Genomic DNA, 17,470 nt, shown 5'->3' with positions numbered 1-17,470 from the left:
ATTCAGTGGCTCGAGCACGGAAGTGTTTGCATCCTTCGTCAGGAAGACAGCAGTACTAAAGTGTTAAATCTAAAATGGGTAAGTCTTCGCGAATCAAATCATATTTGGTTTAATATTATAAACAGACTAGGCGTAGATCTTATAGTGTAATTCACGCGTATATCTGTTTGTGTGCTTACAAATGAAAGTTTGTTCATCGCATGCTGATGCTAACGTTAGTCTGTTTGTTAGCATAGCTGATAACTCAGAAATGAATCAATAAACTCTTAATGAGCCAATCTAGAGTGTTCTCTTAATGATGGAGAGCGTATATAAACAAATACATGTAGGATGATCGTCAAACCGACTTGCGTTCTTGTATGTAACGTTACTTATGATCTATTAATATGTTATTACTACATAATACGTTATAATATAACATCAGCACTGATTATATTTCATATATCTGTTATATTTATTCAGGAGGATTCTTTTCCAGCCTCTTCTCTGGCCTGTTTGGCACCAGAGAGATGAGAATCCTTATTTTAGGTCTGGATGGAGCTGGAAAAACCACAATATTGTACAGACTTCAAGTGGGAGAAGTGGTCACCACAATTCCTAGTAAGTGTGTGTTTGTGATTTCTATACACAACCTCAGTCATGTGTTGTGCTGTGAACTCATTTCTGATATATTTCTCTGTTTTCGAACACAGCTATTGGGTTTAACGTGGAGACTGTGACTTATAAGAACCTTAAGTTTCAAGTGTGGGATCTTGGTGGACAGACGAGTATCAGGTAAGATGTTGTTGTTTGGTTTGTATTATCTTGATAAATGAAGAAGCCAAGCTGAAGATTTGATCCTCCTCCTCCTCCTCCATAGGCCATACTGGCGGTGTTACTACTCCAACACGGATGCAGTGATTTACGTGGTGGACAGCAGTGATCGTGACCGAATGGGCATCTCCAAATCTGAACTGGTGGCTATGTTAGAGGTCAGTCTCATGGTTTCTGTCATTTTACATTAAATTGAGCAAAACAGTCAAGATACAGATGTAAAAAAGTAGTACTCCATTCATTCAACAACAGATAAACATTTTAAGTTTGATCTGCTGTGAGCGCTTAGGTTGTTAACAGATCATATATGCTTTTTTTCAACTCATCTGCTCACATTTAAAGGGATGGTTCGTCCAAAACTTAAAATTCCGGCTTAATTTACTCACTTTTCCCTTTTTCAGACATGTTTAAAGTTTCTACTGTTGAACATAAAAGCAGATCGTTTGAAGAAAAATGAAAACCTGTATCCATTAACTTCCATTATATTTACTTTTCCTACAATGGAGGTCAATGGTTACAGGTTTTCCGCTTTCTTCAAATAGTCATCTTTTGTGTTCAACAGAAGAAAGAAACTCAAACTAGTTCTGAAACAAGTGAAAAGTAATTAAATACTTTGTAGATTTTCATTTTTGGGTGTGCTAACCCTTTAAAAGAGGGATTTCTGCAGCAAAACTACATTACCCATAATGCAATACAGAAAATTCTACCAGTTAGCAAAGAAAAACTCACATGAAGCACTGCTAATAATGTAGTTTAGTTCCCTCTTTTAAATACCTGTGTAAATATGCATTTTATTTTTAAAGCAATGAAATTTAATAATGTCATTCACATTGCTTCATGGGATTGTTGTTCTTTCAATCATTAAAGCTATACAGTTTCCACCATACACTGGCTTAAATCAGACCATGCGATTCTCCTCTTAGCTGGTTAGTTCGGTTCCTAGCCTTTAGTGCTTTAAATAAGTCTACAATTCCTATGGGGACAATACTTGTGGAACTGGAACTAACATAATAGTAGGCGTACACAAGTGCATTCAATTGTCATCAGTGCATTTGACCGTGTTGTTTCTTTTCTTTCAGGAGGAAGAGCTGAAGAAAGCCATCCTGGTGGTGTTCGCGAACAAGCAGGACATGGAGCAAGCAATGACTCCAACCGAAGTGGCCAACGCTCTCGGTTTACCTGCGCTTAAAGACAGAAAGTGGCAGATCTTCAAGACGTCTGCTACTAAAGGCACTGGCCTGGACGAGGCAATGGAATGGTAGGTCATTCTCTTTTAACAAAAACAAACCTAACCTTCTAGGGCTTGAGTGTTGACATTTGTGGACAGCACATTTTTACCTCTTAAGTGTCTATTGAAAATACTTAGAATGTTTTATATTTTGTTACAGACTTACAGTGTCATCCTGCAACTGTTTTGTAGCATATGAAATGCCCCAAACACTATTTTAACTGTCCAAAATGGGCAAAAAAAATTTGTTTTTGCTCTCTGGTAGTCAAAGCAAGTTTAAAAAAAAATAATTTCTATGTTAAATATGCATTAAAAACAGTCATGAAAAAGTTTTTTATGTAAATTTGGACACCATTTTTCTCTAAAAGTACATCATATCAAAAGATAATACTTAGATTTCATTTTAATTAGGTTCCAATAAGCCCAAATAGCAAAAAGAAATAAATGCATGTAAAAACACACCTTGGGCCTTAAGAGGTAGACATGTTATATACTGCTGCTCTCTGTTGATTTGAAGTGCATCCTTTATTTTCATTTGTAAGCTGCTTTCATTAAATGAATAAATGTAAATTGTAGTTTTTCTTTTTTGTGCATTGTTGATCAATACCTACATTTTCCTCGACTTTCAGGTTAGTGGAGTCACTGAAGAGCCGGCAGTAAATGCACTCAGAAAGAAAAGACCTTGTAAATAGGAACTTCAGAGACTTCTTATCGAGTGTCCTTTGGACCAATGACTGCGTTCTTCCTATTGTGTGAAGATCCTTCCCGTCGAGTGCAGAGACTGATCGACTGGTGTTGAACGGATGAACTCTACAAATGTTTCCCCCTACCCTCTTCTCTTTTTTTTTTTTTTTTTTTTTGCTTTTCGTCTGTTTTTGGTAAACCGTATCCACTACATTTGTAACCTCAAAAGGTGTTTGCTTGTTAAATTTGAGATGGGGAATAATCATCGCAGCTGGTAATTGAGTTAAAGTGGGTCGATATTTAAGACTAATCGTCATTTGTATGCTTTGGATTTGTAATGGCATATTTATATTTGCACGTGTACAGGGGAGTGCACTCCTGGCGTTATGGCTGTGAAACAATAAATATGCAGTCTACACGTTTTGCGTTGTGATTAGCATCAAACTGGTGCTTTTGCATGTTTTTTGGGTGGGTTTTATTTAAAAACATTGCACAAGTTGCAGAAAAATCAATATATTGATGCATACTATTGGTCTTTTGACCACAGAGTAGGGTTTAGGTGATGTTCATGTTGTTTCTGGCCAACACACAGACCCTATATAAGCTGTGTTTTACAAAGAAAACATAGTTCAGCTAATAATTGCTAAGTCTTTCAGTGAGGTGCCTTTATGTTTCTTTGCCTTTAGTCCTGTACGCACAAACTCCATTTTCCTCTTTTTGGCCTCGTTTTTCTTCAGCTGCTTCTTTACCTTCTTTTTGGCAGCAATGTCAGGATTTACGACAGCCTGTCAGGAGGGAAAAGAGAAATTGTGAATTATTTTAGATTAGTAGAAGCTAAAATGTATCTTAGAAATGACTCAATGTTTTAAGGGAACTACAAGTAAACGAAGCGTTAAGACACAATAAACATGCTACATGTTTGCTGGTCTGATTCTGAAGTGGATGATACTCAATAAAGGTGTAAACAAGGTCTAAAAACACCGTGAGCACATCTGATCGAATTGCTTTCAGTGTTAACACTTCTGTAGATGAAATATCTCTCTACTACTGACCGAATATGTGAGTGTTATTGTACGTGCTGTGAGAAATCTCACTAAAATGAAGATCATACAATGAGTATTCATACTCATGAAAAAGGTATTCATACTTCATAGTACTGTATCAAAATACAGATCTAACAGTTCCCACAAAGTTGATGTAGAGTAGGGATGCCCAATACGTCAATTGCGATTTTTTTATAGGCGATAACAAAGGTAGCGTGTGTAGATAGCATGGCATTAAAAAAAATAGACATCAGCCTATCATCCATCCTCACTGAAATGTGTCGCTTGATTGACATACAGAGCAGCCAGTCTGATATCGGGCCATTTCTGATGCATGGGTAACCATGTAAAACTGCGCCAACTACGTTAAATGCTGCAAAACTATAGCTTAGCGAAGTCCAAATGTGATTCCAACATGACTGATGATCATTTGGAAGTGTGCTTGAGGCTGGCTATCAGCAGCTACTGTCCGGATAATGCTTGCCTGGCTGATTCCATGCTGTGTAAGTCATCAGAGTAAGGAAATGACAAAAATATGCACACAGTTGAGGGCTATTGCACAATGGGTTCATACACTTATGTAAGGCACATTAATATAAATTGTACAAATACAGAATTCTCAATATGTTTATAAATAAATATATATTTAGCAGTTTTATATTAGGTAGATCATTTTGACCTGGTCGTTTTATAAGTAGCTCACATGTTGAAAAAGTGTGGGTACTCCTGATGCAGAGTATGGCTAAATAATATTGGCCTTGACAAAATCTGAATGCATGTTAATACAGAGCTTTAGAAGTCTTACCTGCAAGGCCTTGACTTTTTTGCGTGACGCTCGTCTCTGAGTGGCTTCTTTCTGCACTGCAGCGAAAGCCAGAGAGAATTTCTCCAGACCGACCAGCTTCTTCAACAGCTCGATCAGCTCCTGAGCCAAGTTCTTCAGCGTGGGGTCTGAAAAAAAATGACCAAAGTCATGCAAATGTGTGTTTTTGCCACGTAGTTGGATTGGATGAGGTAGCAGCATTATGCTTAACAGTTCTGTTCGGCATTCAGTAATGATAGATTTTTTGCATGCAGCTTTTAAAAGGTAAATCAATACAGGTTATAAAGATATACTGAGATGCACTGTGCATAAAATTTATTTATTTATTTTTTTAGTAAATAAAGGTATACGGAGTTACTTTTAGTTTTTTCCAATTGTAATTTTTTAGGTAATGATGTGATTGTTTATTTACAAGTCTGCTTCCTCTGCAGGGTAAAAATTGCTTTGACTCTTCTCAATTTGTTTATCTTTAAATGCTGATTTGTTTTACAGAAATACAACTATGTTTAGGGACTGAGCACCAGTGGTGTGTAGGCCCTAATGAAATTGCTCCTATTATCATTATTATTGATTTGTTCAGGAATGAATCAAAATTTTCTGGGTCTGAACATGCTCAAAACCTCACAAAACTTTGCACACACATCAGAAGTGGTAAACATTTACGTTTGATATAGCTTTCAGAAGTGTGTGTGGTAAAGAGGCTCGACAGTAACGTTCAACGAAGTGCCTCGCAAACTATGTTTCATGCAAGCGCATACATCAAACAAGCCAATACCTACAAAAAAGTCTCTTGGAGCTAAATTTAAAACCCAAGAGGAAGTTGGACATTTTCATGAATTATAACTGTATTTTTTTAAGATTAAAAAATTATTTAAAAAAATAAATAAATAAACTTTTTTCACAGAACTGGAAGGTTCATTTGCAAATTTTCTGAGTCTGAGTTTATGCATCTAACAATTCTGGATTTTATTATACAAAATTGCAACTATTTCTCACAAATGTCACTTTATTTCTTGTAATTCTGTTTTTCCTTGTTCATAATTGCAATATATAATTTAAGATATAAAAGTTGCAAGCCAAATTTGATGAAGGCTGACAGAAAATGTCAGAATTTGCGAGATGTTGACCACTCCAAGAAAGTAATAAAAGATGAATAATGCCATGAAAAAACAAAGTTCCACTGTTATGAACAGTTTCCTAAAATAATTGAGTTTTTGTTTGCTTGTTTCTGCTTTATGAACTGACCTTGGTCTGCATATGTGCTGTCCAGTTCTCTATATAGAGGAGCGATGATCGTGGTCAGATATGGTCCAAGTCGATCTTTTCCAAGATCCACCGCTATGGCTCCCAAGAACTTAAAAACACAAGTTCTCTACAAAAAACAACAGACATGTGGGTTTACATCAGCAAAACACAAATACCTTTCAAGATATTTAAGCAGAAAGACAGGTTTAATGTCCACCTTGAGTGGCACTTTGGGTGTGTTCGCTGCTTCTCTTTTGGCCAGTAATGAAAGCTTCTTCATCACCCAGAGGAGAGACGGAGGTTTGTTGTCGTTCTGTTGCTCCTCGAGCTTCTGCTCCTGTTCTCCTCCATTGGTCTCAGTGTTTTCTGCCGTTTCCTCCTCTATATTCTCTTGTTCTTCAGGTGGATTTACGCTATCAGACTCTGGTGAGATCAGGTAGATCACTTTGGCCACATAGAGCAAGTTCTTCACCACCTGATAAAAGATTAAATCACAATTAAAATCATACTGCAAGAATAATATGAATATTTATAATTATTTAAAAAATGTTAACATGAAACCAGGGATTAGACATTTTAATCACAGGAGTACAATATTAGGTACTTAATTTACAATTTCCAAAAATCATATTGAAAACTCCATAAAAACATAGAAAGTAACTAAAAACAATGGAAAAGGTCAAATTATATGAACATTATGAAAATGTTTTTTTTATTTAATAATTTGATAAAATATTTTATTAACAAAACAATTGACAAAATCATTTTTATATATAACAATGCACAAAAAATATTTAAACATGAAATATGATTTCAAATGCATTTATTGTTAAAATTTAATTACATATTTAATCATTGTTATTATTATTATTACAACTACTACATTTCTGATAAAAAAAAATTCTATTAAACAATAAAATAGTAACTACTTATTTTCAATCAGATATTTATCATCATAATAATATGAATTTATCATAATAATAATATGAATAATAATTTATCATTATTTCCTACCTGCTCCCCTGCAGAAATATCCAAGAACTTGGACTGCAGTTGATAACAGAAGGCCAGAACCAGCTCTCTCATCTGACAGAGCAGAAAGAAAACAGTCACATTCACTACTTTACTCAATCTTTCTATAACCAATGCTTTAAATACATTTTTTTTAGGCTCTTGCCTTCTTATACAGGTTGTCAGTGAGGAAAGCAGTGGCCACAGGCGGTGTGCTTTTATCTGTGTTCTCCTTAGAGCCCCATAAAGCCAAGAGATCCTCTGGTTTGTGAGCAGCAAACAGCAGACCAAAGATCTGAGACGCGGTCAGCCAAACCCAAGAATGAGGATAGCGCAGATGCGAATCAATATGACCTGCATAAAGAGACGCAATGATTTCACTTCATTAAATAAACAATGTTAGAAGCCAGCAGCCATTGACTTCTATAGTATTTTACTCCTACTATTGAAGTCAATGCATACATCACAATAATGTCCCTTCATTAAAGAAATAGTTCACCTCAAGATACAAATTCAACTCATCCAGCACTTTTTTAAACATGTTTCTTTATCCTATTGAACAGTACACAAAAGAAGACATCCTGAACAACATTAGAAGACAGCAGCTATTGACTTCAATAGTATTTTACTTCTACTATGGAAGTCAATGGCTATCCATTTGCAGCATTCTTTAAAATATCTTCTTTTATGTTCAATGGAAAATTTGGAACCACTTAAGGGTGAGAAAATGTATTTATTTTTGGGTGAACTGCTCCTTTAAAAATGACTTTAACAATAACTGCGTGCATTTATACCCCAGATTTGGTTGAGCAAGTCCGCAGGTTTTTTGAGCTCCAGAAAGCCGCACTCTTTGATGAGTTTGACGATAAACGTAAGATAACAGAATAACAGTCTGTCCGCAGCTTTTTCATCTTCCTCTTCCTCAATCTGATGGATCATAATGTAAAATCATAGTTAATACACTCACAACAAGACACATAAGCTTAGAAAGTCAAGGCAATTCAGTCACATTTGCAACTGTTCATTGTAAATAGGAGTGAATGTGTGAATGAGATTTTTTCGAGATCCTATTTAAGTGTTCCAAGGATAAGTCTGCTAAATTTCAACACAAAACACCTCAAATTATTTATTATATAATGCTTTAAGTGCTCCTTTTTGGGTGAAACAAAAACATTTTTCTTTCCAAATGCAAATGAGCTACTAGGCCCAGATCCTTTTCCCAAACCTTTACGTCTCATGCATCACTTACTCCAGCAAACAAAACCTGCATGTGTCTTTAAAGTCTTGTCAGTCTAAACTCTTAATTTACAGTGAGTGTAAAAATTATAATAGGACACCTTTAAGTAAAAATGACCATTTAGTTTAAATCAGGGGTCACCAAACTTGTTCCTGGAGGGCCGGTGTCCTGTAGATTTTAGCTCCAACTCTAATCAAACACATCTGAACAAGCTAATCAAGGTCTTAGTAGATATACTTGAAACACCCAGGCAGGTGTGCTAAGGGGAGTTGGAGCTATACCCTGCAGGGACACCGGCCCTCCAGGACTGAGATTGGTGACCCCTGGTTTAAATGCGATTTAATTACAACTATATAGAACAAGGGATCGCACTCGAAGCTAAATATTAATTTCTCTGACTTTTCCCTGACTAAAACCATGACCTATTCAATTTCCATGACCTACAACTAACAGGAAAAACTGGCTGCGGTTGTGCTTAGCATTATATTCAAATGGTTTCAGCTTGAGTATTATTTTGCAGGGTTGATGATGATAATGATGATGATGATGATGATTTTTTATTTATTTCCATGTTAGCAACTAAGGCTATTCTCATGGCAAGATTTTATTAATAAATATACAATTAAAAACAACAAACAAATGAATACATAAATTAAATAAGATTTTTAGCGTTAATACATGAAAAAAATTCTAACATTTTTTTAATATTGACTATGAGAACAACAATAGATAATTTACTTAAGGTTTGGAAAAGCATACTTACTGTTTGCATGACACACTTGGAAGCAGTCATTTTGAAGCCAAAGTTCACTCTGACATGTTAGCCTTAATTAACAGGTACTGACTGCATTTGACTTAAAGATTGCTACTTATTGAGCATGAAAGGCATAAAACAGAGCTGAAGAATAGTCTAACCATAACAAAACAGGTGTAAAAATGCAATAAAAATATGGTGTAGAAAATAAAATGGTAAATAAATGGAATAATAATAAGTGTCAAACAAAAATCCCCGATATTCTATGACTTGGACAAAATAAAAATCCCTAACTTATAATGCTTGTAATGACTTTTAAAATTGCATGATGTTCCAGTTTATGGTAACCCTGTTCTCTTTAAGGAAAATGTCTCAAAATTAAAAATAACAATAAAGAAAACGCTCAAATCTGCACTCACATCCTCAAAGTTGTCAGCGTGGATCTCTTTCTCGATGAGAGGAATCAGGACGTCCAGTCTCCTGCTGAACTTTTCCCCTTCAACTTCCACAAACAGCCCACAAATCTGAACTCCAAGTCTGCGCAGAGCCGTCTGCAAAATCACAAACCATTACACCAAAACTACAAACATTACAAAAGTAACAAATACTGGTTTATCTACTCACCTTCTCGCCTGAAATCCAGCTGTTGACCAGGTTAAACATGGAATTCTGATGCTGCAAATCCAGCTGATTCAGAAGAGACTTGATGGAGAGAGATGCCATTTTCTTACAGGTTGCAGAATCATCGTTTAACACGGCCAACGACAACGGCACAAAGAACAAACCGCAGTGCTCATGCAAGAGAGCCTGTGAACATAACAACAAAATAAACTATAATCTTTCAATATAATTAACACACAGGGGCGGACTTATTGATTTGGAGGCTTTAAGCAATTTCATGTATGGGGCCCTAGGATTAAAAATCAAAACACTCTCTTTCACTATAGATATTTTTTTTTCTGTAGATTTGTTCATTCATATATATTCATTAGTTGTTGTTTTGTTTAGCTTTTTTTGTAAATAAACTTCATGTTAAAAAATGATTTCAAGTGCCAAGAATTATTACCTTCTTAATGTAAAATTAAATTAAAATTAAGAGACGTTCCACTATTTATGGGGCCCCAGGTTTTGAAAAGGAGTAATAATATTAAAATCTTAATGGTTACAGATAGATTTACAACATATGATGGTTAATTTACAAAAAAGCTATAAGACTAATATAGGATTTTTAGCATTGGTCGGGGCCCTAAGCGGCTGCTTACCTCACTTATTGGTTAAGCCCGCCCCTGTTAACACCAAGTATTTGCATGAGGTAAAGCATTTCCAAGAAAGTTTGATAGTCAATTTATTTATCAATTCAAACTCAGCACACCTGAAGAATGTCAGCAGAATGAAACTTTAAACTATTAAAAAACCTTTGAGCAGCAACTGAAAGTGTGCAGAAATATCTGTTTGCATAATCAATTAATTTATAACCAATTTATATTTACTATTCTTTAATATTTATAAAGTTAAAAGGTTTAATAGTTATAAAGTTAAAAGATAATAACAAAAATAAACAACTAAAACTGATTAAAATCGAAATAATTTAAGTTATACAACAAACAAACTGATTGAAATCAAAATCATGTCAATTATACAAATATTCTTTGAAAAATGTGAATACATATATAATAGTATCTCAGTACAAAATGAACTGATAATAAAATAAAATTTCTCTTATCTAGTTGGCAAGGCAACCCTTTTCATTTAGCAGTAGTTTTAACTTTATGTGCTTAAATTACAACCTGAAACAAACAAAAAATAAACTATATGGTCATTTAAAATATGGACATTAATGTTATGAACATGCATATAAAACAAATAGAATAAAAATGTATTTATTAAATAATGGATAAATTATAAATGAAAAACTGAAATTTCAAAATCAAATGTAAAAATATGAATACATCTATTTATAATATATTATTACAACAATAACTCATATACAGTACAATACCTGTGGAAACTTTTGGAAAATGAAGGCCATCAGCTCAAGAGCAGACTGTCTGCCAGTGTCATATTCATAACTGTGAACATAAAACACATTTTAATTTATCTAACATAAAGGAACATTTCAGACCTATCTGATATTAACAATACACTACTTTAGCTGAGCAACAATGAAGTCAAAATGTTTCCTCAGTTTCTTGCCCAGTGGATAATCCATCAGATACTTTAGGTAGATCTGCAGAAACAGCAGAGGACAGGCATTAGTTAAGACCACATGACAAGAACTAATCTGGATAGTAATAATAATAATAATGATCATGATGATGATGATGATAATGAAGATAAAGCCTGACCTGTCTGCACCGCATGCGGACCTGTTCATTTGACCCATCGATGGAAAACTTGGCCACTTTTTTCATAACGTCCTCCATCTCTGGCACCACCAGTTTCCTGGACAGAATCGACTGCAAAGACCAAGACAAACAAATCAAATTTAGACCAGATCATTTCTAAGATGTTTAGAAACTTTTGAGTTTGAAACTTTTACTTTTTATCTATCAATCTTCTAATAAAGTTAAGATTTCCTAAATATAAAGATTATCCATCTAAATATGAATATAGATGATCTATCTAAATATCTATTTATATATATATATATATATATATATATATATATATATATATATATATATATATATATATATATATATATATATATTATACTTTATATTAGCTAATGTTTATAAAAATAGCACTAAGAATAACTAGCAAAGTGTGCAAGGCTTTACCAATGTTTCTTTTTATATTAGGGTTTCCATGACCATAAGGATCCCACCAAAAGCATGTGTATAATGTAAAATACGCCTCATTTGACGTAAATGTCTCACCCTCAGGAGGCCGAATGCTGTGGCTTGTCGAGAGTGATCATAAATGTCCTCCTCTGCGTATCCCAGAAGCACCTGCAGCTGCGAGTCTGTTATAGGCTTAGTAGTGCTCTTCACCAAAACAGTAATGGCCTATAAAACACAACATGGCATCAATTAATCTAATTTATATTTCATATTGAGAACGTGATAAAATTATCACAAAAACAACACTGATGATTCTTAACCCCTTGTGCATCCTCGGTCACTATTTATGATTTATTAAAAAGAAAAAATATTATTAAACGAATAAGATTTGAATGATTTTCCTTAAAAAGAAAATTAATAAAATAAATAAATAAAACTTTGTGGTCTTTGGTCACTTTTGACCCAATGGAGTACAACTCGATTCTGTTTTCGGGAAACCCAGAGGGTTACTTAATGGAATTTTGCAGCATTTATCAATGCCTTGGGTGTTGAATGGCGGAGAGGTGTCACGGACGAAGGACGAAAGTGAAGAGCGGGAGGTTGTCACGGACGAAAGTGAAGAGGGTTGAGGGGTCTCGGAAGAAAGTGAAAGTGAACAGCAGACGAGGGAGGAGGGCGGTTGAGGAGGGGGATTGGTAAAATGATGTGCTCAGATTTCAGAGGTGCCGGACTCGGCGTGTTCCAGCACAAATTAAGCCCTGCCCTTCCCACTTCAAGAATATGCTTTGGCTCTCTACATTAGGCGAGCACCTTCATTGTCATAGTTCAAATCCCATCTCAAAACCTTTTTCCTTGGCCTTTGACACCTGATTAATAGTTTATGTATGCGCTGCATGTGTGCTTCTGTTTTATTTTTTGTGCTGTTGTGAATCGATGATTTCAGCTTATATCCGGGTCACGGCACCACATTCTTTTTTAAATTTCAGTACCCAGGCCAAGAGACGCTTTACAAGTAGAATTCTCTATTGAGACGTGTCTATTGTCAAAAAGTATCTTTAAGAAGTCAACTTGAGTATCTTACAGTCTAAACAAGTCTAAATTAATCTAATTTGAGTAGAGTTGTCCTGTAATGATATGTTATGGGGATGGGGCAGTGGCTACACCAGTCATGCAAATGTGGAGGATAGTTCCAGATCCTGTTCAAACACTGACCAGACAGGGATATCAACAAAAGAGTTTCTTCGGTCTGAATGGATCCACAAAGACAAAAACACAGTCGTTGAGACCCTGTCCAGAGTCAGGAAGTGAATTACGACAGTACGTTAATGTCTCCAACACTTGGCCTGCTTTAGTTATTGAATGAAATAAGATCATTAAAAATCAAAGAATATAAATTTTAAGTTATATATATTATTTGGAACTATATTATATAAATCTATATTCCCACAGTATGCATGTATGAGTTAAGTGTTGCTTTTATATTAAGTTATTTTAATGTACAGCACTTTGGACTGCTGTTCAGTGGTTAAATGTTTTATGAATAAATTTTAAATGAATGATCATCTGTTTTTTTTATTAGTGTGTGCCAGCTCAAGGACAGGATCACCTTCTTTCACTATTTCAAATCATATAGCAAGTCTCTCTCACCTTAAAGCAGTTCTGAACCAGATGGAAGTTTTCACCACGAGCTGCTCCAGCTTTAGCGTAGTCCTTAAGCAGGACAAAGAGTTGCTTGGTCATCTGTTCGTAATTCTGCTGCACCGCAGGCAGTGGAAACTTCAGGATCCAGATAAAGGCCTGCAGAGCTTCAGTAATCACCTGATGTGCACAGGACACAGGGTTATTTTAATATATACATACAGTAGCAGGTAACTGAAGCTAAACAAATATATTATTATTAACTATTAAAACGACGAGTAGGACAGACCTTTACATGCATGGAGCTCAGACAGTCCAGGAGGAGAGGTACAAACGGATCCAACATTTCCTTTACTGATGGAACAGATGAGTTGATCTTTGAACTCTTCAGACTACAGTGAAGCAGCTGTAAAATACAAGTGGATATTTGACAAATTTGTGAAACTATGTGCCATGTAAAAGAAGCAAATTCTTGCATTCAACTGGGATGCAACTAATCAAAAGTGAGAGTAAAGACAATGCTTTTAAAGATTTATTTGGCCTTGCCTGATTGTTTTAAAGCTAAGCTACAAGTTTAAATTACAAGGAAAGGGGAAAGAAAAAAGATTGAATGCATTTCTTACATTTAAACACACGATAATTTAGCATGATTTAACATGGTAACTTATAATAACAAGTTGCTTATATTTTTAGATAAACATGCTGCAAATGTTTCTAAAAACCTTTTTTTTATATGGCACCAAGAAAAAAAGAGCAATACATCAAAATTTGCAACAACATCATCAGGCTGACTATAGAAAAACATGGCCCTAAGTACCAGTGGACATTTCAGTATGACAACGACCCAAAACACACAGCAAATGTGTAAAGAAATGGTTAGCAGACAAAAACATTAACATTTTGAAGTGGCCCAGCCAGAGTCCTGACTTAAACCCAATTGAGAATCTGTGGAAGGAGCTAAAGTTCATGGTGATGGCCAGGAGGCCCTCTAAGCTGAAAGAGTTGGAGCTCATCGCTAAAGATGAATGTGCAAACAAAGCAGTAGAGACAAGCAGAAATCTGGTCAGCAATTAAATTGGTGTAACAGCCAATAAAGGTTTATCTATTAATTATTGAGAAGGGTATGAATGATTTTGGACATCCAACTTTTTGTTCAAATGTAAATAAAAGCTGAGAATGTTTGTTGTCCACAATTATGCCTCTTGTACATAGTCTTATTATCTTTTGTGAGACGCCCTAGTCAGTTCCTGTTCAAAAATACTTGCTGGTTGAATAAATATAACATTAGGTCAGAATTTGCTATGGAGTATAAATAACTTCAGGCTTTAATGTATATATATATATATATATGATGGCTCTTCACCTTTTACCATAGTTGTACTTAAACTATTCACCAACACGCAATGATATCTTAGGGAAATATCGGGAAAAAATAGATAGAAAGATAAATAAATGAATAAATCCATTCATCCATCCATCTATATTCCAACTTCAAGAAATAAAGTATTATAGTCATTTCTGTTTGCACTGAACCTCAACTACAAACCCTCATCTTCTTGTGATGGATCATAAACCGTGCCATAATTCTCTTACACTGAGACCCGTTTCCACTAGGATGTGCATATTGGTTCTGCTACTGATGGCGGCTTTAGCTCCTCCTCTCTTAGGGGTGGCAGGCAGCAGCAAACAGCTTGGCGGAGGCAGGCGAGGGTCTGGAGGAGGACGATGCTTCTCTCTGGATGAATATAAGGTAGGAAACTGTTAAAAGTGAGATATCAATGAATGAGTCCTGTGTCGTAGTGAGTAACCTACTTGTTTTTGCTGGTGATGAGCGGAAGGCTTTCGCTGATGAGTCCGTGGCTGAGCAGCAGGATGGACTGAGGGCTCAAGCTCTGATTGAGCAAAAGTCCTGCCACAATCCTTCGAAACACAGCATGCACTCGCCTCGATACCTTCAAACTAGCTGTGCTCTCAAGGACCTGAGAGAAAGGTGGAGACCAGATTGATTGTTTGTTTAAATTGTCTCTAACACTGGAGACATCAAAACAGTTAAAAACACAAACATAATAACCGCACATAATAAGACAAATACGCAAGTGTAAATAACTATTAAACATATAGTTTATGTAAATAAACTATTAGTCAAAAAACATTTTCGTTAACCGAAATAAAACGAATAATCTCAATAAATGAATAACTTTGTCCCGAAATGTCCATCAGTTGTATTTTGCAAAATCCTTCAATCCAAAGGGCCCTTCGAAGTGGCCAGTTTTGAGCACTTTGGTTTGGAATGACACTTTAATATGCCGGCCAGTAGGGGTGTCAAAATTAATTGTTACTTCGGTGCACCTTGATGCAGACGCGGACAATAGGGTATCGGTTCAGTAATAATCATAACTGGTTATTATGTACTGACGTCATTTATCTCCTATGCGCTATGTTGCGAGGGAGGTGAGCACGAGTATTTACAACACTCAACCAACTCAGGGCCGGCCCGTAGCATAGGCACCATAGGCAAATGCTAAGGGCGCTGTATATCCAGGGGGGCGCCAGAAATGAGCACGGTTCAGCTGGTTTGGTTTACGATATTCCTGACACACATTCAGTTATAGACGGCAATAACTCAAAAACCTATTACCCTAAAAAGATCTAAAGTGTGTTTCCTACAACATAACAAAGCTGGTTATGTTTCAAAGCTGTCTTTCTCTTTTTTCGCTCAACAATCCGAGCACTGCTCCGTTTAAGCCCTCGCAATATGTGTTTAGCCGGGAGAGCTTGCGCTGAGAGGAGCTCTCAGTTAAGGTGTGTGTGTGTGTGTGTGTGTGTGTGTTCGTTTGTTTGGTGCTGTCTATGTTTGTGTATGTGCTTGAATGAGAGACAGTGTGGTGCTGTGTGTCTGTGTGTTTATACAGACAGCTTGTTATAGCCTCCCCCCTAAAATATAACACTGTATATGGAAAGCATCGTCAATGCACCGTGATGCACCGAGATATCGAATTGAACCGAATCGAAGGCATGATAATCGTAACCGAACCGAACTGTGAGACCAGTATAGGTTCACACCTCTACCGGCCAGGAATTTTTTAACCCAAAGTGCCCTTAAGAGGGCAATAAATCCTTTTTGGATCAGACTATTGTGAATGATTTTTAGTTACTAACCTCTTTGAGTGGCAGGATGAGGCTAATGACGCGCTCCTGACCACAGAATTGTCCGAGGAACTCATACGAGTCAGAACTTTTGCTGTGACGAGCCTCCATCACCTTTGAAACAATTCCTTTAATATCCTTCTCATCTGCAACGGCTCCAAAAAGCTCATTGTTGAAGATCTAGAAAAAAGTGTGGAGAGTTAGTCAATGAAAGTGCATAAAATTCTGACTGAAAATGTAGTATTGTTGGTGGCATTTACCGCAATGAGCATGTCCATGCACGGGTCAAGATCACCGCCGGTCAAAGATGGTTTCAGGACCAAGAGCAGATGGTATACAGTGAAGGTCAGAACATGGACCTGTGAGGACAAATTATTTATGAGTCAGTGATCTGTGATTTAGTTTGTTTAGTCCATATCTGTATTACGCTATTAAAAAACACATTAAAAATCCTATTTTACCTGATAACCCTTTACTAAAACTGCCTGCATCTCACTGAGCAGATAATGAAGGTACTGATGGCCAAGAGTCTGCAAAATCTTCACTAAAGTGTTTCGAGCAACGTCACGAATCTCCTGGAAGCGGCTTTTCAGATGAACACAAACTTTCAACAGGATCCTGCACATATATGAACACCAAACCCAGCATAATGTTTTGCTGATCAGAGGTTGCACTGTAAAATCTCCACTTTTTTGATCATTAAAAAAGTCAGTAATCATACCCAGGTAAGTTAGCTTCCATGACGTCCTTCGGCAGAGTCTTCATGAGCTGGATCATGGCGAATGCGATAGGCACTCTGACCACCTCTTCATCTTTCACCTCCTTAGATTTCACACTCTTGTGTTCGTCATCACGTTTAACCTGCAGAAATAAACAATTGTGTGCTTCAGTGTGAGTCTAGAAACAAATGTACTGTGTATTTTTGGAGTTTTGGAGTCATTAGAGAAAAAGCTAACACTGTAATCTACAGGAAATTGTGCAATAAAACAAAGTCTAATTCCTGCAAAAATGAAAATTCTGTGATCATTTACTCATCCTTCAGTTGAACACAAGTGAAGATATAC

The 17,470-nt window shown here is 36.0% G+C and overlaps 2 protein-coding genes across 3 annotated transcripts in view; one reads left to right on the top strand and one right to left on the bottom strand.

The window, feature by feature from the left end:
• Window positions 1-3,143, top strand: arl1 (ARF like GTPase 1). Its single transcript, NM_001002473.1, is given in 6 exon segments — window positions 1-78; window positions 463-600; window positions 693-774; window positions 860-971; window positions 1,893-2,071; window positions 2,671-3,143. Coding segments are annotated over 6 exon segments (546 nt in total). The 5' UTR covers window positions 1-74; the 3' UTR covers window positions 2,702-3,143.
• Window positions 3,144-3,145: 2 nt separating this feature from the next.
• The window catches only part of utp20 (UTP20 small subunit processome component), a 53,735-nt gene continuing 39,410 nt past the window's right edge, over window positions 3,146-17,470 (bottom strand). For both annotated transcript variants that reach the window (XM_087247909.2, XM_087247908.2), the window contains exons 42-62: window positions 17,128-17,267; window positions 16,868-17,024; window positions 16,667-16,765; window positions 16,419-16,586; window positions 15,072-15,238; window positions 14,853-14,994; window positions 13,549-13,665; window positions 13,269-13,439; window positions 11,718-11,846; window positions 11,184-11,294; window positions 10,986-11,065; window positions 10,838-10,907; window positions 9,463-9,645; window positions 9,258-9,389; window positions 7,642-7,774; window positions 7,014-7,201; window positions 6,851-6,922; window positions 6,054-6,311; window positions 5,837-5,963; window positions 4,574-4,719; window positions 3,146-3,510 (exon numbers count right to left, since the gene is read on the bottom strand). In XM_087247909.2, coding sequence (XP_087104035.2) covers window positions 3,355-3,510; window positions 4,574-4,719; window positions 5,837-5,963; window positions 6,054-6,311; window positions 6,851-6,922; window positions 7,014-7,201; window positions 7,642-7,774; window positions 9,258-9,389; window positions 9,463-9,645; window positions 10,838-10,907; window positions 10,986-11,065; window positions 11,184-11,294; window positions 11,718-11,846; window positions 13,269-13,439; window positions 13,549-13,665; window positions 14,853-14,994; window positions 15,072-15,238; window positions 16,419-16,586; window positions 16,667-16,765; window positions 16,868-17,024; window positions 17,128-17,267 — 2,946 coding nt within the window. In that variant the 3' untranslated portion in view covers window positions 3,146-3,354. The remainder of the gene's footprint in view (window positions 3,511-4,573; window positions 4,720-5,836; window positions 5,964-6,053; window positions 6,312-6,850; window positions 6,923-7,013; window positions 7,202-7,641; window positions 7,775-9,257; window positions 9,390-9,462; window positions 9,646-10,837; window positions 10,908-10,985; window positions 11,066-11,183; window positions 11,295-11,717; window positions 11,847-13,268; window positions 13,440-13,548; window positions 13,666-14,852; window positions 14,995-15,071; window positions 15,239-16,418; window positions 16,587-16,666; window positions 16,766-16,867; window positions 17,025-17,127; window positions 17,268-17,470) is intronic.

The sequence above is a fragment of the Danio rerio genome, chromosome 4 (genome assembly GCF_052040795.2).
Source record: "Danio rerio strain M-AB ecotype USA chromosome 4, GRCz13ab, whole genome shotgun sequence".
In the NCBI taxonomy this organism is placed as follows: Eukaryota; Metazoa; Chordata; class Actinopteri; order Cypriniformes; family Danionidae; genus Danio; species Danio rerio.
Note: the sequence above shows the minus strand (reverse complement) of the source record. Positions and strands in the feature narration are given on the sequence as shown.